Source organism: Ahaetulla prasina, chromosome 8 (assembly GCF_028640845.1).
Source record: "Ahaetulla prasina isolate Xishuangbanna chromosome 8, ASM2864084v1, whole genome shotgun sequence".
Taxonomy (NCBI): domain Eukaryota; kingdom Metazoa; phylum Chordata; class Lepidosauria; order Squamata; family Colubridae; genus Ahaetulla; species Ahaetulla prasina.
This window is the reverse complement of record NC_080546.1, coordinates 18,578,716-18,604,935: the sequence shown is the minus strand read 5'-3', so window position 1 is coordinate 18,604,935 and position 26,220 is coordinate 18,578,716. Positions and strand designations below refer to the sequence as shown.

Here is a 26,220-nt window from a genome sequence, read left to right as displayed (position 1 = left end):
GTCACAACATCATACAAAAAGATTATATAGTATATACACATATAAACATATATAGGAAGAAGAGAAGAAAAACAATAGGACAGGAACGGTAGGCACGTTTGTGCGCTTATGCACGCCCCTTATGGTCCTCTTAGGAATGGGGTGAGGTCAATAGTAGAAAGTTTTTGGTTAAAGCTTTTAGGATTATGGGAAGAGACCACAGAGTCAGGTAAAGTATTCCAAGCACTGATGATTCTGTTGCAGAAGTCATATTTTCTGCAATCTAGATTAAAGCGGTTTACATTAAGTTTAAATCTATTGGTTGCCCTTGTATTATTGCAATTAAAGCTGAAGTAGTCTTTGACAGGAAGGACATTACAATAGATGATTCTGTGAGTTAAACTTAGGTCTTGTCGAAGGCGACGGAGTTCCAAGTTTTCTAAGCCTAGGATTTCAAGTCTGGTGGGATAAGGTATTTTGTTGTTTTCAGAGGAATGGAGAACTCTTCTTGTAAAATATTTCTGGACACGTTCAATTGTATTGATGTCAGAGATGTGGTGAGGGTTCCAAACAGGTGAGCTGTATTCTAGAATTGGTCTAGCAAATGTTTTATATGCTCTGGTTAGTAGTGTGGTGTTTTTGGAAAAGAAGCTACGCAAAATTAGGTTTACAACTCTTAGAGCTTTTTTTGCTATGTAGTTGCAGTGGGCTTCCAATGTAGCATCTTCAGCAAACACCACTTATTAAGTTCAGTATAAGGAAATCATCCAAATCTCCCATCTGATTTATTATGTATATTTCTTTGGCAATGTTTGAGCCGTCAGCTTTCATTTGGTAAATTCATTTATTTCCATCTCCTAATAAACTGTGATATTTTATTCCACCTTTAAACCTTTATTTTTATTCAACAGGCTTGATTCTCTGCAGCTACACCAGCTGATGCTAATAAAGAGTTAAATGTTCAGAAATCTCTTGTAACCATGATTCCAGCAGTTCTTTTAAAATAGCCATCTGATGCCCTTTAATGTCTAATCTTAAAAGTCTGTTTATCACAACAGAGTATAAACAGAGGTTTCTCTAAAGGAGAGGGTGCTTTCAATAAACATCAAAATCTTAAATCAAGATTTAATCCATGTGAAACTTTCCAAATTTAACAATAATCATCATTTTGCTATACGTTCTAAATAATTCAAATCTTTAAACTTGTAGTTGAATTCTTTTCTATCTTTTTAAAAAGGACTGAAGGATATTTACCCAGTGAATTCAATAAAACCTGCCAGTTCAAAGGCTCCTAATCTTCAAGGAAAGCCAAAGAATAAAATAATAAGGTCCAACATGTTCACGAAATGAGCCAGGTAAACTAGAACAGGGGTCTCAAACCTTGGCAACTTTAAGACTTGTGGACTTCAACTCCCAGAGTTCCTCAGCCAGCTTTGGACAAGATGTTTTCGGACTACAATTTCAAGAATTCCTACACAGAAGTCATTATCAGGGTGTGGATTTTGATCTTTGGAATGGCCTCATCTATCCAAAACTAGGGAACCACTTCAGGAGTTCATTTTATTACATTCCCACTTCATGTACTTGTAGTGGGATTATTTCATACTTCAGTTTCACGTCCTCACTTTGTAAAAATGAATTTGGTTCTCGATTATGATCGAGTCAAATTAATTAAATTTCTTCCTCTCCTTTGTTTACTCTTTTCCTTAGCCAATGTCTCTTTCTACAGTGGTAAGAATTTTAAAAGGCTGTAGTATAAATTCAACTTCCTGAATGGTTAATTTAAATAGATTTTTCTCCCTCCTTATTTTTATCAGAGCAGTGAGTAACTGTTATCTATTTGTTTAAAGCCACTTGCGCGCGGTGCACTCTCTCAAAACAATTCTCCTGTGCGGAGTGCATGTGTCTCATAATCGCACTGTACCAAGCCTTGACAAATCGTCATGTCAAATACAAATATGTCACATCACACGCAACAGATCGGATCAGCATCAATCGAATACAGAGATTTTACAGATTAGTCTTCAAATATTGAAAAGGTGGACATGTAGGAGAACTTTTTGAGAGAGGACAGAACTTACAAAAGAAGGACTGTCCTTCCTAAAGGAGGACAATTGGTCACCTTATGCCAGCATATCTATTCTTAATACAGTATGCACATATATTCATATTTCCTAAAAAAAGAACAAAGAAATCAAAAGAATTATTCCTTAAATATTATCTAGTAATCTATTAAAGCAAAAGAGGAATATCTATTTCAGTATTAACCTGTTTCACCACATTTTAAAACATCCACCATTCTGAAAGCATCTATAGCGTATTTTTCATGGACCTGTGGAGCTCATTTGCTCTACCAACAATGCAAACCAAGTCTTAGCTTATAGAGAAATAATTAAAAACAAGAGGGGGTAAAACAGAAGTTAAGTTCTCTATATAAATAAATTTTATGTACATCATTAGTGAACAGAGAATTACAACACTTTTTATCAAACACCCAGCTGGAAGGGATTAAGGAAACTTAAATACTGAAAAGTGGGATTTTAAAAATATTTTTACAGAACAGACCATACAAGATCTCCTGTTGTACCAAAATAAAGATGTTTCAATAAACCAGGACAAAACTTAACAAATTCTTACAATGTTGTAGCCCCTTTTTGTCATGCAAAACCCCTATTCTCACACTAAGCAAAATTAATATCAAGCAATAACAAACACTTGCCCTTCACTTTAGTTGTGTTGTAATCTCCTTTAGCTACATAAACTTCAAGATCACTGCCAGGCTTAGGGGAATTGAGAGTGTGATTATGTGTGGAGTGTCTAGAGATTATAATTTAAGATTTATTTTGGATTATGATTGTTAGTTTTGATACCCTGCATTTTGTTCTGGGAAGTCGGGGGTGGGTGGGGGTAAGGGAGGAACTGGGGGGATGAGGGTAGAGGATGGAGTGATGGTTAATGTACAGGGATTATTGAAGATGTATAAATATAATTAATGGAGGGTCGGGTCTGCCCAGCTACCATTTTAGAATGGTGGGGAGGGAAAGGAGGAGAGTGTAGGAGGTAGGAAAGAGGAGAAGAGGGAGAGAAGAGGGAGAGAAGAGGGAGGAAGAGGGAGAGAAGAGGGAGGAGGAAGGTGGAGGTGGAGGGAGGAGAGGATGTAGATAAGAGAAGGGAGGAAGGTCTGGAAAGTAGAAGAAGGTAGAAGAGGAAGAGAGTTAAAAGGAGGGGTGGTGACTGGGCAAGCCTGACTAATTGTATATGCTTACGGGACCGCCTACTGCTACGGACTACCTCTCACCGGCCCGTGCGCTCTCACAGAGAGGGACTCCTCAGGGTGCCGTCAGCTAGACAGTGTCGTCTGGCGACGCCCAGGGGAAGGGCCTTCTCTGTGGGGGCTCCCACCCTCTGGAACGAACTCCCCCCAGGACTCCGTCAACTTCCAGACCTCCGAACCTTCCGTCGCGAGCTTAAAACACACCTATTTATCTGCGCGGGACTGGACTAGTTTTTAAATTTTTTAAATTTTAATTTTTTTAAATTTTATAGGGGTTTTTTTTTTTTTTGTTCAAAAAGTTTTTATTAGTCAAAAAAGGTTTATACAAATACATATCAGGTATGGTAAATTTTCATTTTTCTTATCTAAAATAAGAATTTTACTCAAATTTTTTAACACATACAACAGCCATAAGGCAAGCAGGTGACGCGAAGTAGCAAAGTTTGCAAATTTTAAATACGTAATAAAGAAGAGTCAAGAATAAACAGAATATCGTACAAAAGAGAATAAGGAAAACCAACACAATCCCAAATATCTTTATCACTTCCTAGTTTTGGATCTCAGAACTCTGGGTTCAGCCTGACCCAACTCCAGGGCCGCAACAGCGGCAGCCGCGTCAGCCCATGATCTATAACCTCCCTTCTTCAATTCCTGGGTCATCTGATTCCAGGAAGGCTTTGTGTTCCTCCACATAGGCCGTAGCCTCCGCAATTGTACTGATTTTTCGTAATGCCCTCCCGGAAAATCATCAATCCCTCTGGCATCAGCCATCTGAAGCCCACTCCCTTCTGGTACAATTTGCTTGACAAAAAATAATATTTCTTTCTTTTTTCACGTACCTGTCTGGGAATCTGCCTCAGAATGGCTATCTCCCTGCCCCTGTAAATCAGTGCCCCACTCCTATGTTTTCTAAGAATTTCATCTCTCGTCTCTCTTCTCACAAATTTGACATGAACCTCTCTGGGAACTGCATGCGTGCATATTGAATTAACTCTATAAACTCGATCCACATCCCAATTCATGAAATCAACACTTCTCCCAAGAAATTCTCCCAACAATTTAGTCACAACATCTCTCAAGTCTTCTTGGTCCACTTCTTCCAAATTTTGAAACCTAAGGAAATAAGACATTTTATCCATCTGTAGTCCAAGCACAGCATTGCCTGTCGTCTCCTCTCTTTTCTGCACTGCCCGCATTTCACCCTCCAGACCTTCCACTTTCTGCTTGTTTTCTGCTGAGACTTGTTGAGTATCCTTTAAATCCTTTTGGATAGTCACAATTTCTGCTCTTATTTCCGTTTGGCCTCTTTGCAAATCATCCAGTTTCTTGTCCATATTGGATAACTTTTCCAGAATTCTCTCCATCTCTCCAGCAGTTGGTCTCTGACCTTTTGCCATTTAAAAAAAAAAAAAAAAATTTCAAAATCCTCAGGCAAGCACAGTATCCTTGTAATTTCCTCCGGATCCACCAGGGGGCACTCACAGGAGCAACAAATAGGGGTTTTAATTGGTTTTAATATTTATATTATTTTTAATAATTAGGCTTTCTGAATATGTTTCTTAATGGTTTTCTTAATTTGTATATATATGTTTTTTATCTGCCTGTGAACCGCCCTGAGTCCTTCGGGAGATAGGGCGGTATATAAATTTGAATAATAAATAAATAAATAAAATAAAATAAAGTTTAAAATATAAAATGCAAGATTAATAAAATACGTACAAATTAATCAGATCTTGCCCAGATATTAACAACATTCATTGTGTTCTGTCATGGTGCCATGAGGGCTTCAAGCGTACACTGATTGGGACCCAAAGGGCAGGTATACAAATGTGTTGTTGTCTGCATTTCACCACAACTGCAAAGACCAGAAGCCACCGGATAGCCCCATTTGTTCAAGTTATCTCTGGATCTTGTGCCTCTGTGCAGTCTATTCAACAATTTCCATACTTCCCAGCTTTCATCAAACCCAGGTGCCAGCTCCTCCATTGGTTACATTGAGTGCTGGCTCTTTGTAGCTGTTCTGACCCGGCCTTCGCAGAAGCAAGAAACAGACGCCCCATAAAGAAAAAAACCTCTTTTTTTTACACATTGGAAATTAACTGCCTTCACCAACAGAAAGTCCAGGCAAGAGTCCGGCAAGAAGTTAACTGAAACAATAATCGTTATCAGCTCGTTATGATAAATGCACGGCTGTGAGCTCCCAGCTGGGAGGCTGCAAATTAAGTCAGTTCAAATAGAGAAATAGACAAACCTCAATTCTGGCAAGGCAGTCTTTGTCACACAAAACACACAAGAGCAAACTTTCCAGAAATGCAAACAATTGTCTACGACAACCAAACCATGCCCCTTTCCTCCTATTTATTCCCCAGCCAGGGAGGGGCCAGTCAGCATCCATGTTTGTTTTGCTTCCTGAGTTCATTGTTTGTTTTGCAAAACAATCCATGTTTGTTTTGCTTCCTGAGCTCATTGTCCTCCGTTGTTCATCTTTCCTATCTGCTCTGCACATACCTACATCTGGAACAGGACCCAGCTGTTCCTCCTCCTCACTCATCTCTGACTCCAAAGGCAGCTGCCTCTCTGGCTGGGAAACGCTGGATGGTCCTGGCTCTATCTCTGTGTCCAACACTGAACATCAATCACAGCCTTCCCCAACTCCAGAAGTGGACCAAGTTCTTCCCCAACCTCCTCCTCATCTGCCGCCAGCTCTGCTGGCAGATGACGGGCCACAACAGTAGCTTTCCGAAAATCCACCCTGCTTTCAGGTTGTTGGATGTTTTCCATCAGCCTAAGGAATCAATATTTTGCCATTTCTCAAAGTTTGCATTCTTTTCTTTCTGGAAAGGGTCTTTAAAATCCTCAAAGAAAGTTCTAGCATCTGACTTCTCATAGTTTCCTCTTCTCTCAAAGTTCTTTTCTTCATCTTTAGCAAATCCTTTGCTTCCAATGTAGCATCTTCAGCAAACACCACTTATTAAGTTCAGTATAAGGAAATCATCCAAATCTCCCATCTGATTTATTATGTATATTTCTTTGGCAATGTTTGAGCCGTCAGCTTTCATTTGGTAAATTCATTTATTTCCATCTCCTAATAAACTGTGATATTTTATTCCACCTTTAAACCTTTATTTTTATTCAACGGGCTTGATTCTCTGCAGCTACACCAGCTGATGCTAATAAAGAGTTAAATGTTCAGAAATCTCTTGTAACCATGATTCCAGCAGTTCTTTTAAAATAGCCATCTGATGCCCTTTAATGTCTAATCTTAAAAGTCTGTTTATCACAACAGAGTATAAACAGAGGTTTCTCTAAAGGAGAGGGTGCTTTCAATAAACATCAAAATCTTAAATCAAGATTTAATCCATGTGAAACTTTCCAAATTTAACAATAATCATCCTTTTGCTATACGTTCTAAATAATTCAAATCTTTAAACTTGTAGTTGAATTCTTTTCTATCTTTTTAAAAAGGACTGAAGGATATTTACCCAGTGAATTCAATAAAACCTGCCAGTTCAAAGGCTCCTAATCTTCAAGGAAAGCCAAAGAATAAAATAATAAGGTCCAACATGTTCACGAAATGAGCCAGGTAAACTAGAACAGGGGTCTCAAACCTTGGCAACTTTAAGACTTGTGGACTTCAACTCCCAGAGTTCCTCAGCCAGCTTTGGACAAGATGTTTTCGGACTACAATTTCAAGAATTCCTACACAGAAGTCATTATCAGGGTGTGGATTTTGATCTTTGGAATGGCCTCATCTATCCAAAACTAGGGAACCACTTCAGGAGTTCATTTTATTACATTCCCACTTCATGTACTTGTAGTGGGATTATTTCATACTTCAGTTTCACGTCCTCACTTTGTAAAAATGAATTTGGTTCTCGATTATGATCGAGTCAAATTAATTAAATTTCTTCCTCTCCTTTGTTTACTCTTTTCCTTAGCCAATGTCTCTTTCTACAGTGGTAAGAATTTTAAAAGGCTGTAGTATAAATTCAACTTCCTGAATGGTTAATTTAAATAGATTTTTCTCCCTCCTTATTTTTATCAGAGCAGTGAGTAACTGTTATCTATTTGTTTAAAGCCACTTGCGTGCGGTGCACTCTCTCAAAACAATTCTCCTGTGCGGAGTGCATGTGTCTCATAATCGCACTGTACCAAGCCTTGACAAATCGTCATGTCAAATACAAATATGTCACATCACACGCAACGGATCGGATCAGCATCAATCGAATACAGAGATTTTACAGATTAGTCTTCAAATATTGAAAAGGTGGACATGTAGGAGAACTTTTTGAGAGAGGACAGAACTTACAAAAGAAGGACTGTCCTTCCTAAAGGAGGACAATTGGTCACCTTATGCCAGCATATCTATTCTTAATACAGTATGCACATATATTCATATTTCCTAAAAAAAGAACAAAGAAATCAAAAGAATTATTCCTTAAATATTATCTAGTAATCTATTAAAGCAAAAGAGGAATATCTATTTCAGTATTAACCTGTTTCACCACATTTTAAAACATCCACCATTCTGAAAGCATCTATAGCGTATTTTTCATGGACCTGTGGAGCTCATTTGCTCTACCAACAATGCAAACCAAGTCTTAGCTTATAGAGAAATAATTAAAAACAAGAGGGGGTAAAACAGAAGTTAAGTTCTCTATATAAATAAATTTTATGTACATCATTAGTGAACAGAGAATTACAACACTTTTTATCAAACACCCAGCTGGAAGGGATTAAGGAAACTTAAATACTGAAAAGTGGGATTTTAAAAATATTTTTACAGAACAGACCATACAAGATCTCCTGTTGTACCAAAATAAAGATGTTTCAATAAACCAGGACAAAACTTAACAAATTCTTACAATGTTGTAGCCTTTTGTCATGCAAGACCCCTATTCTCACACTAAGCAAAATTAATATCAAGCAATAACAAACACTTGCCCTTCACTTTAGTTGTGTTGTAATCTCCTTTAGCTACATAAACTTCAAGATCACTGCCAGGCTTAGGGGAATTGAGAGTGTGATTATGTGTGGAGTGTCTAGAGATTATAATTTAAGATTTATTTTGGATTATGATTGTTAGTTTTGATACCCTGCATTTTGTTCTGGGAAGTCGGGGTGGGTGGGGGTAAGGGGAGGAACTGGGGGATGAGGGTAGAGGATGGAGTGATGGTTAATGTACAGGGATTATTGAAGATGTATAAATATAATTAATGGAGGGTCGGGTCTGCCCAGCTACCATTTTAGAATGGTGGGGAGGGAAAAGGAGGAGAGTGTAGGAGGTAGGAAAGAGGAGAAGAGGGGTAGAAGAGGGAGAAGAGGGAGGAAGAGGGAGAGAAGAGGGAGGAGGAAGGTGGAGGGTGGAGGGAGGAGAGGATGTAGATAAGAGAAGGGGAGGAAGGTCTGGAAAGTAGAAGAAGGTAGAAGAGGGAAGAGAGTTAAAAGGAGGGGGTGGTGACTGGGCAAGCCTGACTAATTGTATATGACAGTACATTGGATGAGTTGTTGGATATGAATGTAAAAATAAAAATTATATATATATATATAAAAGATTATATAAAACTTATATATATATATATAAAAGATCACTGCCAGGCTTCTTCTACAGACTAAACACTCATCCTTCTAACTCCTTATTAAAAATATGAGTGAGGAAAATAATATTTTAAAAATAGAGCTTATTCTGATTAAAGTTCTCTGTTTAGATTCTAGGCCCCTTCTTTTCAGCTGAGTTTGAATCCTGCTTTTTTAGATCTACGTTTATAAGAATTTGCATGTGCAGGAGACATTTTGCTTCATAAAACCCTTTTTCCTTCCATTTGAAAAGTTTTTCCAGATCTGTCACTGGTACAATAATCAGACTGCCTCCTCCATCCCTTTCCAATTTCAAACCACTTTAGAAGAAAATAATGAAAACACAGAAGATGCATTGCCAATTGTGCAGATCATAGTCACATTAGATTGCTTTCTCACAAGAACTCAGTTTGTGAACTGTGCATACATTATGGGATGTAATACAGTCCTCCAGCAAGATTTGTTTTAATGGATGAATACTACTAAATTTCAGTTCACTGCAGGCCATGAAAACTTTGTTAGTATAAGATGTATCTTTTTTCCCCAAAAAAGAGGGTGAAAATCTGGGTGTGTCTTATACTCCAAATGTAGCCCCACCCAGCTTCTCAAATGGAGGTTTCAGAGGCTGAAAAAAGCATCAGAAACGAAGCTTCAGAAAAGAAGCCCCTAAACAGAGCTTCAGAAAAGAAGCCTCCAAACAGAGCTTCAGTGGCTTTTTTTCTGAAGCTGTTTCAGAGGCTTTCAGAGACAGAAAAAAAAGTTTTTTCTGAAATGGAGTTTCAGAAGTTTCAGAGGCAGAAAAAAAAGCAAAAAAGAGCAAGGCACAGAGCTCACAAACAAGAAACTTGTTGCTAAAATTCACCTCTGGGAACAGCTAATTGCAGTATTCCGGGAGGCTGATCCACCTGCCAATCAGCTTTTTTCTTATTTTCCTCCCCAAAAACTAAGGTCTTATACTCCGAAAAATACAGTATGTGGTTTCTCTCTATCCACCAATGCAAGAGAACTCCCTGATTTTCACAAGAACTCCTGCAGATGAAACAGCAGAAGAAACTGTCTACAGGACCCTACAGGACACTGATAAATAAATATTGGCAAGAACCTATATTAAGGACAACTTTTTAATTTTTTCACCACATTGCAGCTTTGCCATCTTGCAGTCCTATTTTAAATTAATTGGAGGAGAAACTGATAAAGTCACGAATAAATAAATGAATAAAAAAAATCACTCAAATCCACTCAAGAGCTGGACTCCCAACTATGTAAGAGCTCTGGTGTTAACTGAAGCAAGGTCTTGTTTGATTATCTGGGGGTATCTTGAACTGTTAGTCTCAAGGAATGGAAAGGACACTGTTAATTTGGATTCCTTGTGTACTTAATACCATGACTGTCTTGTTGAATGGGTGGCCATATAAATTTAATAAATAAATAGCAAGGAAATCTATTGTGGTATTGCATATTTATATATTATGTTCATCAATCTACACATGATTGCTTGAAGATTTCCTTCATTGTAAGCATTGAAATCCAACATTCATAACCCCCTCAAAAAATTGGGAAAAGATGGCCCATTAGAACGCTCCAAACAATGGAAAGAATAGATTAGTAACAATATTTGCCTCCGATCTTACACCTAAATTTAATGTGATTTTTGAAGAATTCCACGATCAGTTTTGGTCTGGATATGAAACCCCAACCGTAGATCCAAGTTTTAATTTCCAAATTCACTTTCCTTCCCAAAACCATTCTCTTTCCATAATTGTACCAACAAGAAATCGCTGGAAAATGGCCCAAATCAATGAATTTAGGATACCTGCAACTGATATTTTTTTTGCTTCCTTCAGCCAGCTCTCTCAACTGGAGAAATATTTCTAGTTCTGATCAAATAGAGCAATACTGACATCTTACGGAATAAAGAAGCTACTGCAAGGGTGATAATTAAAAATAACTGATTTTTAAAAAAAAGAAAAGAAAGAAAACAGGATCATTCCAGGCACAGCATTCCTAACGTAAGTTTTAAAAATGCTTAGCAAATATTTAGAAGCTGGATTTAATTTCATTTTGAAATCGCTCAAATTTAACGCTTGTCAGCTTATGCAGGAAAAACAAACACACAGCTGTTAATGCCAAATGTGATTGCTGTGATATAATGACCAGAAACACGCAAGAAACAAAAAGTTTCAATAAATATCTGGAAGAAAGGATAAGAAGCAGGGTGGCATTGAATAATATTAATGTCTAGTTTAATAATATTAATGTCTAGGGGAGACATGATAGCAGTGTTCCAATATCTCAGGGGCTGCCACAAAGAAGAGGCAATCAAGCTATTCTCCAAAGCACCTGAGGGTAGAACAAGAAGCAATGGGTGGAAACTAATCAAGGAGAGAAGCAACTTAGAACTAAGGAGAAATTTCCTGACAATTAGAACAATTAATAAGTGGAACAACTTGCTTCCAGAAGTTGTGAATGCTCCAACACTGGAAGTTTTTAAGAAGATGTTAGATAACCATTTGTCTGAAGTGGTGTAAGATTTCCTGCCTGAGCAGGGGGTTGGACTAGAAGACCTCCAAGGTCCCTTCCAACTCTGTTATTCTATTCTAATGGTGTTTCCTAGAAGAAAAGACAAATGGTAAGAGTTCATTTAGTCATGGCAAAAATGAGATTGGAAGTCCTTTCTAGAGGCAAAGAGAGCTGCATCATATAAGGATGAGTTTGTTTAATGGTAAGGATGAAGTTTATTTTATTTGTAGGAAACAGACGATTTCCAAAGGCACAGAATCTTCATCTCAACTGCAACAGCTATTTAGGAACACCTTGATACGCTTGCAAAAATAGACTGAACTTTAACTTGCTTCCGGAAAAAAAGACTATTAATTACATATTGTTCTATTTATGGCTCACTCGCTCTCCTTGGCTCTCTTTATTCTTCAGTTTAATATTCTCTAAGATCAGCAATATCACGAGTATTTCAGGATGTCGTCCTTCCTCGCTCACTCAAGACACAATCCAGCAAAATCAGCAGAAGAATGAAGGACCCATGACCTCACCACCTTCATACAAAGCATCTCAAAGGGCTCCTTTCTTTGATACCTGAAAAGCATGGTACCGACGCCAAAGCTTCTTTTACCATAAAACATCATCCTGAAAAAATAGCTTTAAGTGGCTACTTCTTAGTTACTACCTTTCCTGCTATGAAAATATTTTTTTTAAAAAAAGCAACACTGCCCTCTTCAGGACAATGATGAAATGCCACAAAGACTTCCCTTACTCCTGATTTTTTTTTTGTCCCAAAAGTGCTTCTCTTTTTCAAGAGGCAACTGGACTTTCTGGTTTTTCTTTGAGGTGCTAAAGAGGCCACCTGTGTCAAAATTGAACAGCCCTCTCTCTCTCAACAGAGGGGGAAAAATACGACATCATCTATCTCCAGTCTACAACACAATCCTTTCAACAGTTCCAAGAAGGCTCCACACCTATTTGCACCACTCAGATGACCCTGAGGACACAAATAAACCTCCAGGTGACCTTAATGACCCGCTAAAAGAATGCAAATGTCCAGCTGTCTGCAAGGCATGTAAATCCTTCCATTCCCCACCATCCAGTCAGAGCTGAAGAAGCTTCTTGGATGAGAAGTGAAACATCTTCAAAGAAAAACCGGAAAGTCCAGTTGCCTCTTGGAAAAAAAAAAAAAAAACAGCCCCTTTGGGACAACCATGAGCTGGATGACAGAGAATCTCCATAAACATTTGTGGGTTTTTGTTGTTGTTTTTTTGCTTTCTTTTTGCTTGGTTACATTTTCAATTCCATGTTGTACTCCAATTTTTCCCTTTTGTCTAAATAAAACCTTCAGAATAAACATTCCGTGCTACAATTTTCCGTCTTGTCCAAGGAAACCCTTTGGTATAATATGACATTTCATGGCATCCTTCAAAGATATCGTTGGGAAAGAAAAAATATAAAGATCCCTAGTTTTGTGAAATTTGCTCCATAGAAAGAAAAAAGCTCACAATGTAAACAGAGAAATAAACAATACAATAGATGGGCCTCCAACTAGGGAAATTGGATTATATAGTATTCATTATTGCAATGTCCTGTATGCTTCTATATACATTAGTTTTGAAATTCTACCAGAATCACTGAGCTTCACTCCTTAAATTCTGTTGTAGGAAGCAGGTATATAAAAGGGAATTTCTCCATTGGAACCTCTCTTCTATTTAACAAGATAAGTAACCTCTACTTTTTCTCTAAGAGGGAGAACATCAAAGAAAGTTGTGTGTGTGATAAAACTCATTTACATTCACCAGCACCTCAAGCATCATCTCGAAGTTTTTATTTGCTCAGCCTGATTTGTTATACAAAACTATGCTCCCACTGGCAGAGACGTCCACAGAGAACATTATTATGACACTGTGGATTTTATGTATCTCTATCACAGAGGTGAAATCCAGCAGGTTCTGGAGAACCGGTTGCAGAAATTTTGAGTAGTTTGGAGAACCGGCAAATACCATCTCTGGCTGGCCCCAGAGTGGGGAGGGAATGGAGATTTTGCAGTATCTTTCCCCTGCCACACCCACCAAGCCCCGCCCACAGAACCAGTAGTAAAAAAAATTGGATTTCATCACTGCTCCATCATCCATATAATCCATTCTACCAGCTATCCGAGGTCGAACTCAGTTATCTTCTAAATTAGAGGTAAAGGTAAAGGTAAAGGTAAAAGTTCCCCTCGCACATATGTGCTAGTCATTCTTGACTCTAGGGGGCGATGCTCATCTCCGTTTCAAAGCCGAAGAACCAGCGCTGTCCGAAGATGTTTCCGTTTTTCATGTGGCCAGCATGACTAAACGGCAAAGGCACACGGAACGCTGTTACCTTCCCACCAAAGGTGGTCCCTATGTTTTCTACTTCCATTTTTTTACATGCTATCAAACTGCTAGGTTGGCAGAAATTGGGATGAGTAACGGGAGCTCACCCTATTATGCAGCACTAGGGATTCGAACCACTGAACTGCCGACATTTCAATCAATAAGCTCAGCGTCTTAGCCACTGAGTCACCACGTGTCCTAAACTAGAGGTACTCCAGACTAAACATGGACGTTTTCTACAGATAAAATACATGTTTTCAGTTTTCCTGTAGAATAGATACAGAAAATTGCAACTGTGATTGTAACTGTCCACTTGCCCACAGTCGTGCAACTGTTTTCTACATAAAGAACATACAATGCAGGCTCAGGCTCAGAAAACCTGACCATCAACACATTACCAAAATTTCCAATTATGGTCCCAGATTTTGTTTATTCATCAAGAACAAGAAGGAAAGAAGCAACGAGCCACTCAAGGCTTTGCAAACTTACCAAGCTATTCATTTTAGATGATGAGGAACTTGTTCTCTGTTTTCTTAAACAATTTATGTCTTCTGGGTTTCCATCCTTTGGTTTTAGGATCATCCGACTGTTCCCAGCAGTGCCTTCCGAGGAGGACCTTAAACGCTTTTCTATGAATCTTCCTTCTCGAAATGGACTAAAACTATTGGGAAGATTCACTGTGAAGAAAGATATATAGGCTTATTTACAATCGTCATCAATGCTGCAAGCGTCATTCAGAAACATTTCTTTTAATCAAAGGTGCATTACTCGGAAATTGAGCTGCATCCAATTTAGTTTAGTTTACTTTACTTTTTTCTTATTGCACATGGTACAACAAAATTAAATGTCATCTTCAGTGTACATTATAACTATAAAAATAAAAACACAAACTTACATCCTTCACACATTCTATACAATTGAATTGAAAACCCGATATTGCACTATACCATAGAATTCAATATGGTTATTGCCCTGGGATAGAAGCTGTTTTTCAGCCTATTTGCCCTTGTTTTTATTATCCTGTACCGCCTGCCAGATGGTAATAGTTCAAAAAAAGGGTGTCCTGGATGAGATGGATCTTTAAGAATGTTTTGAACTTTCTTAAGGCAGCGGGAGCTATAAAGCTCTTCCAAAGAGGGAAGAGGGCAACCAATAATCCTCTGGGCAATGACGTTGACCCTCTGGAGTGCTGTCCTATCTGCCACTGTGCAATTGGCATACACAGATGCAGTGAGTTAAAATACTTTCTATGGTGCAGCGGTAGAAGGCCACCAGCAGTTTTTGATTCAGTTGTTTCATGAGAAGTCTCAGGTAGTATAATCTCTGCTGGGCCCTTTTGACCAGTGGTGCAATGTGAGTGCCCCAGGTCAGGTCCTCTTTTATGATAACATCCAGAAACTTAAGACCGGCCACTTGCTCCACTCGGTCTCCCTTGACAAGCAAGGGCTGGATGTTTGATCTATTCCTTCTATAGTCCACTATATAGTCCACTATAAGCTCCCTCTTATTTGCGTTAAGGACTAAGTTATTGTCTCCACATCACGAAAGCAACCGTTCCACCTCTTCTCGATAGGCAGACTCATCCCCCCTGGAGATCATCCCACCACTTAAACCTTGATCTGGGTTTCTTACTGGAAAATCCTTGCCTATACATTGGACAACCAAGAAAACAAACCAATGCAGGGGTCTCCAACCTTGGTCCCTTTAAGACTTGTGGACTTCTTTAAGACTTTGCTGGCTGAGGAACTCTGGGAGTTGAAGTCCACAAGTCTTAAAGGGACCAAGGTTGGAGACCCCTGAACCAATGGATCATTGAATAAATCAACCCAGAGTTTTGACTCAAGGCACAAACGGCCAGGCTCAAATTATTCTATGTCAGACACATTACAGGAAGATCTACCACGGTGGAAAAGGCTCTAATGCTGGGAAAGGTGGAGGAGAAGGTGAAGATTATGATCAGCTGTAAAGTAGATGAACTTGGTTACAGTGGCAAAGACTGCATCATTTGGAGCCTTGAAAAAAGAAGTAGGGGATACACTGTCACGGAGAAAATTAGTTTATGTGGTCAAATAGGAGCTGAAAACAACTACCATATTTTTTGGAGTATAAGATGCATTTCCCCCCCCTAAAAGAGGGTGAAAATTTGGGTACGTCTTATTCACCAAATGTAGCCCCACCCACCTGTTGGCCCCCACCCTTTGGCCTCTGCCTCCCAGCAATTTACATCCTTGCATCAAACAGCTCATTTCAGCTTCAGCACAGCCTGATTAGCACAAGCAGCTGATTGTTGGTTGGATCGGCTCCCGACCATAAGCTGTTTCAGGCTGCAGGGATTGCCATTGCCTATTGCTGCACACCCCATTTGCTGCAAGGAGGCAAAGGCAGATTTTTTTTCTTATGCTAATCAGGCTGTGCTTAAAATGAAAATTAAACTGAAACAGTTAAACTGTTTGCTGTTTGCTGCAATGAGGCAAATTGCTGGGAGGCAGAGGCAGATTGTTGTTTTTTTCTTGTTTTCTCCCCAAAAAAGTAGGTGCATTTTATAGTCCGGAGCGTCTTATACTCCGAAAAATACGGTAAATGGCACATAATCAATCAATCACATTGGAAATAGTCAGCAGTATATGCTGAAAGGCACTTTAGTAACATTTCTGAACCAAGCCATTGTGACTTCTTCAAAAACAAGTTGATTAAAATAAATGTGTGGCTGTAAATAATACAAAGTGTAAAGCCAGCTGTAATTTCTTGTCTTCCACAATCTACTGCCTTTAATCCTGGACTATTGGAACGATAGTTCTATATTTTCTCCGAACAAAACCTAATATATTTCCTAGATATTTTGTAATTACAGTCCCAACATACCTAGTGAATTACTTAATGATTTTAAGAAGTCTTTGGGATCCTTAAAGCAGAGAAGTGTGGTGGTCATATGAAGTCTAAAGCGCTTGTTCCAAATCTTTTTCAAAAAATCTACATCCCTAATCTGTGGGAGGAGGCAATGCAGTTATTAATCCCCTTGATTTCAGTAGAGGATTTAAGGTGATACACATAAACTCACCTTCACTTCCATGAACATGTATTTTGGTTTGAGATGCTTAGCATCACTCGTATCTTGTTACTATTCCAAGCTTTTATCAGTTCTACTGAATCTACTTTATCATATGCAAAAACAAGACACAATCGTATCTAGGCATCAAATGTATTCTGTGCATTCAGCTGAGAAATTCAATATGATCTAAAAACTTTGAAAATAGATTATGCCATTGTTGGTAGCAATGGATCATAGATTATGCTGTTGCTGGTAGCAGGACAGCTGTCTATAAGAATTTAGTGTAAGTAAACATTTTTTTTCAGTTTTGAAGAAGAAATTCCAGCACAAAAGCCTCATATGATATTTCAGCTGTCCTGACATAATAATTGTAAGTTTTATATGCTTAACATGTAATTAACTTCTCAGTTACAATAACTCAATAATAAGTGATTAGCACAGCACATAATAAGCGATATATCACTGGCACACCTATTCACAGGCCTTCTACACAAACTGTCATTTATATGGACTACGTTCCAATATCTCCAATTCAGTAAACCAAGTAAGTCTAACCATGTCTGGGATTGATTTGAGTCTGGAGAGAAAAATATATTTTGATGAAAATGGAATAAGCATAAAATATATGTGTAACAAATATAAAATTAATGAATGTTAAGGAGCCTGAAAAGAGACAATGAGCAAGACATTGTGAATGTGAGTGTAGTTTATGAATTCCTAAAGCAGGAATATTATCAAAGTGAGAAAAAAAATATTTGGCACAAGGGGGCATTATAATGAAGAAATTGGGTAAATACACTAGTGGCCAAAATTGTGGAAACCTTTTAGGAAAAGTGTATTTTCTAAAACTAGCTAATAACACCACTTTTTTGGGGGGGGAGTAGTACTGTAAAATTATATATCAATGGAAAGATAATTTAATCAAGAATGTAATGCAATAACTTTTATGAAGGATTTGCTATTAGAATAGCAGTTACAGTATAAAGAAGAAAAGTGAAACACATAGAAAAAATGAGATATACAAAAATTATCACCATGTCAGTTAATACTTAGTTGGGTAACTTTTAGCATGAATTATAGGCTTACAACATCTTCCCATGGAGTGAACAAAGTCTTTTAGTTCTGCAGCTGTTATCATGTGAAACCAGTGGTGGGATTCAAATAATTTAACAACCGGTTCTCTGCCCTAATGATTTCTCCCAACAACCAGTTCACCAAACTGCTCAGAAAGGTAACAACCGGTTCTCCCAAAGTGGTGCGAACCGGCTGAATCCCACCACTGTGTGAAACCAAGATTGAATGATGGCTTCTATTAACTGGGTTTTATTGCTGGGTCACTTCTGACTAACAAATTTCTTTAATCGGCTCCATAGATTTTTAATTGGGCTAAGGTCTGGGCTATTCCCAGGCGATTCCAGCAGAATATGATTATCTTGAAGCTCAAAAAAAAAGTGGTATAATTAGCCATCAAACCTCAAAAATACACTTTTCCCAAAAGGTTTCCACAATTTTGGCCACTACTGTATGCTGCCAATAATTGCACTGCAATATCTGATACCCATAATTTTCAAAAGGACAAGAGAAATGGATAATGGCATTTAAAGAATGGCTTAGAGATAAGAATTGCCTTATACACTGTAAGCCGCCCTGAGTCTTCGGAGAAGGGCGGGATATAAATGTAAACAAAAAAAAAGAAGAAGAAGATGGAATTAGAAAGCTGTGGAATATGTTAAAGTAGAAACTCACTGTTACAAATCACAGTTAAAGTGGATGAATGGAATCACATTTATTTTTGACTATCATTTGCCTGCAATATATCCCTAGCAATTTCTGTCTGATTTTGAATGTGATCCCTTACATCAACTAATTAAATAGGAAGGGCTTCCCACAAATCTTGCTGAATGCTTATTTTAGGAAGTAATAGCATTCATCACTATGTACAGGTCGTCCTCGACTTACAACCACAATTGAGCCCAAAATTTATGTCGCTAAGTGAGACAGTTGTTATGTGAGTTTTGCCCCATTTTACAAGATTTCCTGCCACAATTGTTAAGTGAATCACTGTCGTTGTTAAGTTAATAACATGGTTTTTAAGTGAATCTGCCTTCCTCATTGACTTTGCTTGTCGGAAGGTCACAAAAGGGAGTCACATGATCCCAGGCCTCTGCCACTGTCATAAATACGAGTCAGTGTCAAGCATGACACTGACCCCCATCGTGGGGTTGCTGCAACAGTTGTAAGTGTGAAAAAATGATCATTGGTCCCTTTTTCTAGTGCTGCTGTAACTTTGAACGGTCGCTAAACAAACCGGTGTAACTCAAGGACTACCTGTATCTTTTATCTTTGTAAATCCAAACTAATTGGAAAGTACCACTGATCATTCATTTATAAGACCTCTCACTAGTAACTTAGAAAAAACCCCAAAGCCTCATCTTCATGACATGCCAAGCATAAATGGCAAGCTATCGAAATGTTATTCATGCATACAGTAATTGGAAGGAAAGACTTTTTTTTATGAATGAACTTTTTTTTCCCAGAAGACAGCAATGGTTGAACGATACATACCCTTGGCATGGTTTATGTCATTTGTCTGCTGTGTTTGAAAAGACTGAGGTTCAGAAGACAAAGGAGCGGTCTTAGATTCTGTGCCTGGAAAGACTTCCCTGACATGTTCTGATACTCTTGCTTTTTGTTGGTCCCTCTGTAATCTCTGTGCTTTTGGAGAACTTTCAACCACTTCTCCCTGGTTTAAGACAAAGGTTTTCAGTTGTGCTTTAGCTCCTGAGTTTACATCTTCCGAATGGCTGGTCTGTTTAGCAAACAGCTCTGGCAATAACACTCTTGTATGCTTTCGATTTGAATCGAGGATTTCCGAGAAAGTGCTGGCTTCAGTGAGCAATACATTTCTAGCCCTGTAACTTTCCGCAGAAGGGGAAACACTCTCGGTAAGTGTTGTTTTCCTTGAAAGAGGAGAAGCAGCAAAGGTTTGAGAGGTAGACACATTGTGGGCCAAGGTTTCTGGGTGCGAGTTTCCACAGGCAGGCAGCCCATCAACCTCCGAAACAGAATCCTCAGTCAACGCTAAAAACTCGGATGGTGTCTGCACCGTTGTCAGATCGGCGGAAACCAGAGAGCTGCCTATACATTCCGAAGGGGAAGACTTTGCAGACACGGGATCGGTTTCAACGTTGGATTTAATCTCCAGTGAACAAGAGGAGGGTTGAACGCAGGAAACCGACTGGCTCTGAGGGACCGGCTTTGAGAATCTGTAGTGTGTCGAGAACGACTTAGGGAGAAGCTTCCTTGAGGCATGTTTAACAGAAGACTTGCTCTGGGCCTCGGTAAAGCCAGAGTCATCGCCTTCGTTCTTTCCAGAACTTATGCAATTTATGAAAACGTTCTTGTTGGTCGAGGGCTCCCTCCCCTTTTCAAAGTTCTCAGTCAAGGACCTCGTGATCTTTTTATTTCGAGAACTTCCGAAACCGACGGAATGCCTGCTTCTATTCTTCGCATTTTCCTCCAAACCAAGCTTTTGCAAAGTGTTGTGGCCTGACTGGGCACCGTTCAAAACGCCCACGTTCTGGCTTGAAGACTCTGTCTTCTGATCGCTCCCCTTTCTGTGATGGAAGCTAATGGACGGTGTCCGGAAGAGGCTTCTGCGCTTGCCTGTGCTACCTGAGCTAGAGTTGGTGCTGGAGGGAGAGGAACTGTGAACGCCAACGGTACTGTTGGAAGTTGGTGAGGATGGAAGGGAATCATGTCTTCGGTTAATACTTCTCCGGAATATTGGCAAACGAGAGACAATGATTGACCGCCTTGAGGTCGAGTCACCCATCAGGACCCTGTTGTGCTTGGCTAGGCCCAGCCAATAACAAAACCTGTTTGGATGGAAAAAGAGATATTATTATTATTGGTTATGATGATACAAAAAGACCCACAAATTCATAGGCACGTTTCAATTTTCTGCCTGTAGAAATGGCGTTCAGAATCAACTTGCTGGGGGAAAGAAAACCACAATGCAATCAAATTCTCTATGAATTACAGTAAATGCCTCACACTTCCGAGATAATGTAGGTGTCAGCCAGTGGTGGGATTCAATTTTTTTTTACTACTGGTTCTGTGGGCGAGGCTTGGTGGGTGGGGCATGGCTTGGTGGGCGGGGCAGGGGAAGGATATTGTAAAATCTTCATTCCCTCCCTACTCCAGGGGAAGGTTTCTGCAAAATCCCTATTTCCTCCCAATCAGCTGGGACTCGGGAGGCAGAGAATAGATGGGGGCGGGGGGGGAGATGGTATTTACCGGTTCTCTGAACTACTCAAAATTTCTGCTACCAGTTCGTCAGAACCTGCTGAATACCACTTCTGGTGTCAGCGTTCCAAGTAACCCATTGCAAACAGAACTCTGAGGCAGGTTGATTCCTCAAAGAACAGCTTTATTTGGAGATATCACCTTGGCCCAGACTGGTGGAAAACCAACTCTGAGAGTTCCCACATTTTCCACCTCATTAAAAAGTGAAAGTTTCCCGTTCTCCCAAACCATAAATCACATTGCCCATCTGGGTGCTGGCTGGTTGCCTGGTTACTTTTCTCTTCTTCCGCTGGCCAGTCATCTGTTGGAATGTCCTTGGCTCGTAGGAGAACTATTTTGTTTTAGCTACAAAACCCCAGTTATCTCTACACCCCCCACCCCTCAGCTCCAGGCTGTATCAAGCCATGTGAAGAAAAATCCTTATTAAAAAAGCTACAGAACAGAAAACGGCCATAGCCAGGTCAGCTTCAGGGTTGACAGTAGGTCTGAAACCAAATTCCTGAAGCAATGTTTTAATGCAAGAGTCACCAGAATGAACAGCTGCAAAATGGAACTGAAGGCAATTTGTCTCAGGGTACACGTAGTCTTCATTTAGTGACCGCAACTGGGACTAGCAACTCAGTCATCAAACAAAGCAGCCACCAAGTAAAACCACAACTCTGTTTATGATTGTATTTCAGCTTTCCCTGGTGGCTCCGTGGTTAGAATGCAGCATTGCAGGCAAACTCTGCCCACAGCCTGGAGTTCAATTCTGAAGAGACTCAAGGTTGATCCACCTTTATTTTATTTTATTTATTTATTTATTTATTTTGTCGAATACATGTTAAATAATATATGTAAGTATAAGCATGAATTGAATACATAAAATGAATACAATTAAAGGGAACATTAGGACAGGGACGGTAGGCACACTGGTGCTCTTATGCACGCCCCTTTTATGCAGCACCTTCCATCCTTCCGAGGTCGTAAAATGAGGACCCAGTTTGAAGGCAATATGCTGATACTGTAAACCGCTCGAAGAGTGATATAAAGCACTCTGGGGTAGTATATAAGTAAGTGCTATTGCTATTTACAGACCTCTGGAGGTCATAAAAGTGAGGATTGGTCATAAAGGTACTTTTTCATCACCATCATACCTGTAATGATTCACTATCTAAGGCAGTCGCTAAGCAAGGATTATTTGTACACATATATCATAGACCAGCATCTACCATGTCCTTGGAATCAGGTGCTTTAATTACCAGTATTTATTCCATATACAAGATCTAGGCTATGCTTTTATCAACCATCCCTCTGTATATCTAGAGCAGGAGTGTCAAACTCAATTTCATTGAGGGCCGCACCAGGGTTGTGTTTGACCTCTGTGGCTGGGCAGAATGGGCGTGGCTAGGGTGGGCTTATCCAGCTGCCACTTGTGTCGAGGGCGCCTATAGTGGCCCAAGCGCTCTGCCAGAGAAAACAGGCTCCCGAGCTCTGTTTTCAACTGCGATGGCCTCCTGCAACCCTCTGCCAATGAAAACGGAGTTCGGGAGGGCCGCCTGTGGCCCTCCCGAGCTCCATTTTTGTTGGCAGAGGCACCATGGGCCAGTCCTTTGCTGTTTCCAGGGTGGCCCTGTGGGCCAGATCTAAGCACCCACGGACCAGATCTGGTCCCCGGGCCTTGAGTTTGACACCCCTGATCTAGAATGTCCTTCTTATCTCTGCTACCTGCCTATTATACCTGCTGCTACACTGTTCATGGGATGGAGAATGAAGAGTTGTCCTTGCTCAACCTACCTGTCTTTCATCCACTTCAGAGTGTCCTCTAACAGAAGCCCTCCCACACAGTCAATCAAAATCTCCTCTATCCCTTCTAATAAAGCTATTCACTTTACTAAATATTTACTCTCCTTCGTGATCTCTTATTTCTAACCTTGCCAAGTTCATTTCCTGTAAGAGATTCTAATGGTCTTGTGTATTTATCCGAATAAGGAAATTACCCTGTTTGTCTTCAGATTAATCTTGCAATGCGGCCTCCCTAATACACATTTGAATGGAAATTAGTTTTTTGCAGGACACTCCCACCTTGTGTTTACTCGCTCTGATTGTGCAGTCGGACAATGAAAAGTGTGATAAATCCATTACATCTAAATGTAAACAAACCTCAGTGTTTTCAAAGAAAATGGATTAGGAACCCAATTCCACTCCAGATTTGATAGTGTAAACTTAAAATCAGTATGCACAGTGTATTTCTACCAAGCCAAAGTGAACATCTTAGAATAGAATGAATATTCTGGAAGGGACCTTGGAGGTCTTCTAGTCCAGCCCCCTGCTCAAGCAGGAGAACCTATAGTATTTCAGATAAGTGATTGTCTTCTTAAAAACATCCAGTGATGGAACACCCACGATTTCTGGAGGCAAGCTGTTCTACTGGTTAATTGTCCTCCATTCAGAAATCTTGTTTCTGTTCTCCAAGCCATCAACGTTCAGTAAATTTTCTGCATGTGACGTTTATACAGAGACCACCATAACAGGCAAGTTATCAAGCAATGGACCGTCATAATGCAAGACTGAGATATGTTTAAGCTTTGTTTGGCTTAGTAGCTATGCAGTCCTGCTCCTTAACAAGCTATAAATAGAATCAATCCTAAATCACTGCTGGAAAAAACAGAATTACCTAGCTAAGTTTTGGAATCTCTTATTTCCCACCGAAGACATTAACATTATGTTAGTGCTTTTCATATTCTGGTTTGCCATCCTGATTACTCATTTTTATGGCATTTGTCTGTCTACATTGCTTTGCCTCTTTTAAATATTCTCATTAAAAAAAACTTAAGAGATAAACTAGGCTGGGATAGCATACTTTACAAGGTACTGCACAGCTAACTAGGGGTTTGAATTAATGCAGGATACCAAACAATATTGTCATGAAGATCTTTCACTGACTGCCACAAGATTTCCCCAGTTGTACATCTGCCAATTCTAATATAACAATTACTCTGTGTTTTTTCCCCCCTTTAATTCCACAAATCTCATTTTTATAACCTGTATTGAAATCCCTACGCAATCTCTGCTGTTTCAGAAGAGGCGGGGGGTTCTCTGTGTGCCACAAGTTATTGCTTGGGGATTTTTGCAGCTAAATAATTTTATACAATCACTGCAACCCCGTAGACAAATCTATCCAGTAGTGGGATTCAGCCGGTTTAGGCAAATTGTTTGTTAAATTGCAGGCTGGCCCTGTTCCTCCCCTCCCTGCCCCTTCCAGGAGTCCCCACCCACCCCATTTTGGCTCCCAGGTAAATGCAGGGAGGTCTACTAAGTCCAAAACAGGGCGTGGCAGGGTGCCCCCCCCCACGCCCCGTTTTTGCTCTTAGGAGGCTGCAGGGAGGCCTACTAGGCCCAAAATGGGGTGCAGGGAGGCAGCGTTCCCACCCATGGCCCATTTTTGCTCCCAGGGGGGCTCAGGAGGCCGAGTGCTGCCTGTCACAGCCCCTGGCAATTCCCGCCATGGCCACACCCACCCAGCCATTCATTAGGGCACAGAACCAGTTGTTAAACTATTTGAATCCCACCACTAAATCTATCCACAGAGGAAGCACTGCTCATCCCCTGGAGACTACACAGGGGAAGGACATCATAAAGGTAAATCTAGGAAGAGAGGAGGACTCAAAAGCAGGAAGAGAGACAACTTGCTGTTACAGAGCTCTTTAGTCCAGAGGTCTCCAACCTTGGTCCCTTTAAGACTTGTGGACTTCAACTCCCAGAGTCCCTCCCAGAGTTGAAGTTCACAAGTCTTAAAGGGACCAAGGTTGGAGACCCCTGTTTTAGTCCATATGCTTATTCAATACTTACTGTATTGATTTTCCACTTAGTTCCCTGGTGATGGTCAATGAATGCTTTATCATTACCAAAAGGCAGAAACTTAAAATATGTCCAGACAATACAAAGCACAATAAAACAGGAAGTCACGTTAAAGCAAGAGAAGATTATTCTGTACTCCAGGTGTAAGATAACTCCTACTTTCCAATATTTTTGCCCACTTGTGGTCATTCTGTTTCTCTGTTTAGGTCAGCGAATATCTCTCAAATCTTGACCCAAATCTTGGCGCACAGATTGTCCAGTGCTGACTTAAGATTCAAGCACACGATCTACTTATAGAGATTGGTGTGATTCATTTGCATTCCAAACACAAGGTTATTTTTCCACAATAACTCAATGAAACCGTCTCAGATCAGATTGTGTAATCTTTTGGCACTGTACCCAGAGAACTTTATCTGGGGTCAGGTTTTTCTCCTCAGGCCAGAGCAACAAAATCCTTGAAAGGATTTTTTTATTTTATTTTTTTTGGTCACATTGAATGCCAATGGTAAAAATGTTCCAAAAAGAATGTTCAACACTTTTTGAAGAAAGAAATTAGTAAAGGTAAAGGTTCCCCTTGCACATATGTGCTAGTTGTTCCCGACTCTAGGGGGCGGTGCTCATCTCCATTTCAAAGCCAAAGAGCCAGCGCTGTCCGAAGACGTCTCTGTGGTCATGTGGCTGGCATGACTCAACGCCAAAGGTGCATGGAACGCTGTTAGCTTCCCACCAAAGGTGACCCCTATTTTTCTACTTGCATTTTTTACATGATTTCGAATTGCTAGGTTGGCAGAAGCTGGGACAAGTCATGGGAGCTCACTTTGTTACACGGCACTAGGGATTCGAACCACTGAACTGCCGACCTTTTGATTGACAAGCTCAGCGTTTTAGCCACTCAGCCACCGCATCCTCTTAGAAAGAAATTACTCAGAGGCAAATTGCGCAGATGGAGGCAACTGCTATGCTACTAGTTTTTTTAAAAAAAAACAACCATATGTATGATTTCATTATTGAATTTTCTTCTATGTGTGGCACACATATTCTGCATTTATACAGTACAAATTAATTTTGCAATCCACTTGGGGTAGAAGGAGAATTACATGTTCAATGAAATAAACAGAACTAATTTAAAAGAAACCTACAAATAATATTTCACAAAATCTAAATCCCTGAGCTGAAGAAACATACATTCCAAATTGCTGATCTTCAGCAAAACTCAGGGAAAAGCTATGGTCCTTTTTTTTCCAGAGCTGACTCCGCAGGTTCAGATTATTCAAGAAACAATGGGCTCCCTTGGGCACTTTTTTTTCCCCTAGCCATAATTATTTTTATGCATG

At 39.8% G+C, this 26,220-nt stretch overlaps 1 protein-coding gene across 3 annotated transcripts in view; it reads right to left on the bottom strand.

Annotated features, from left to right (window-relative positions):
• Positions 1-26,220, bottom strand: part of CCSER1 (coiled-coil serine rich protein 1) — a 998,177-nt gene that overhangs the window by 799,955 nt on the left and 172,002 nt on the right. For all 3 annotated transcript variants that reach the window (XM_058193884.1, XM_058193885.1, XM_058193883.1), the window contains exons 2-3: positions 19,304-20,616; positions 14,179-14,366 (exon numbers count right to left, since the gene is read on the bottom strand). In XM_058193884.1, coding sequence (XP_058049867.1) covers positions 14,179-14,366; positions 19,304-20,573 — 1,458 coding nt within the window. In that variant the 5' untranslated portion in view covers positions 20,574-20,616. The remainder of the gene's footprint in view (positions 1-14,178; positions 14,367-19,303; positions 20,617-26,220) is intronic.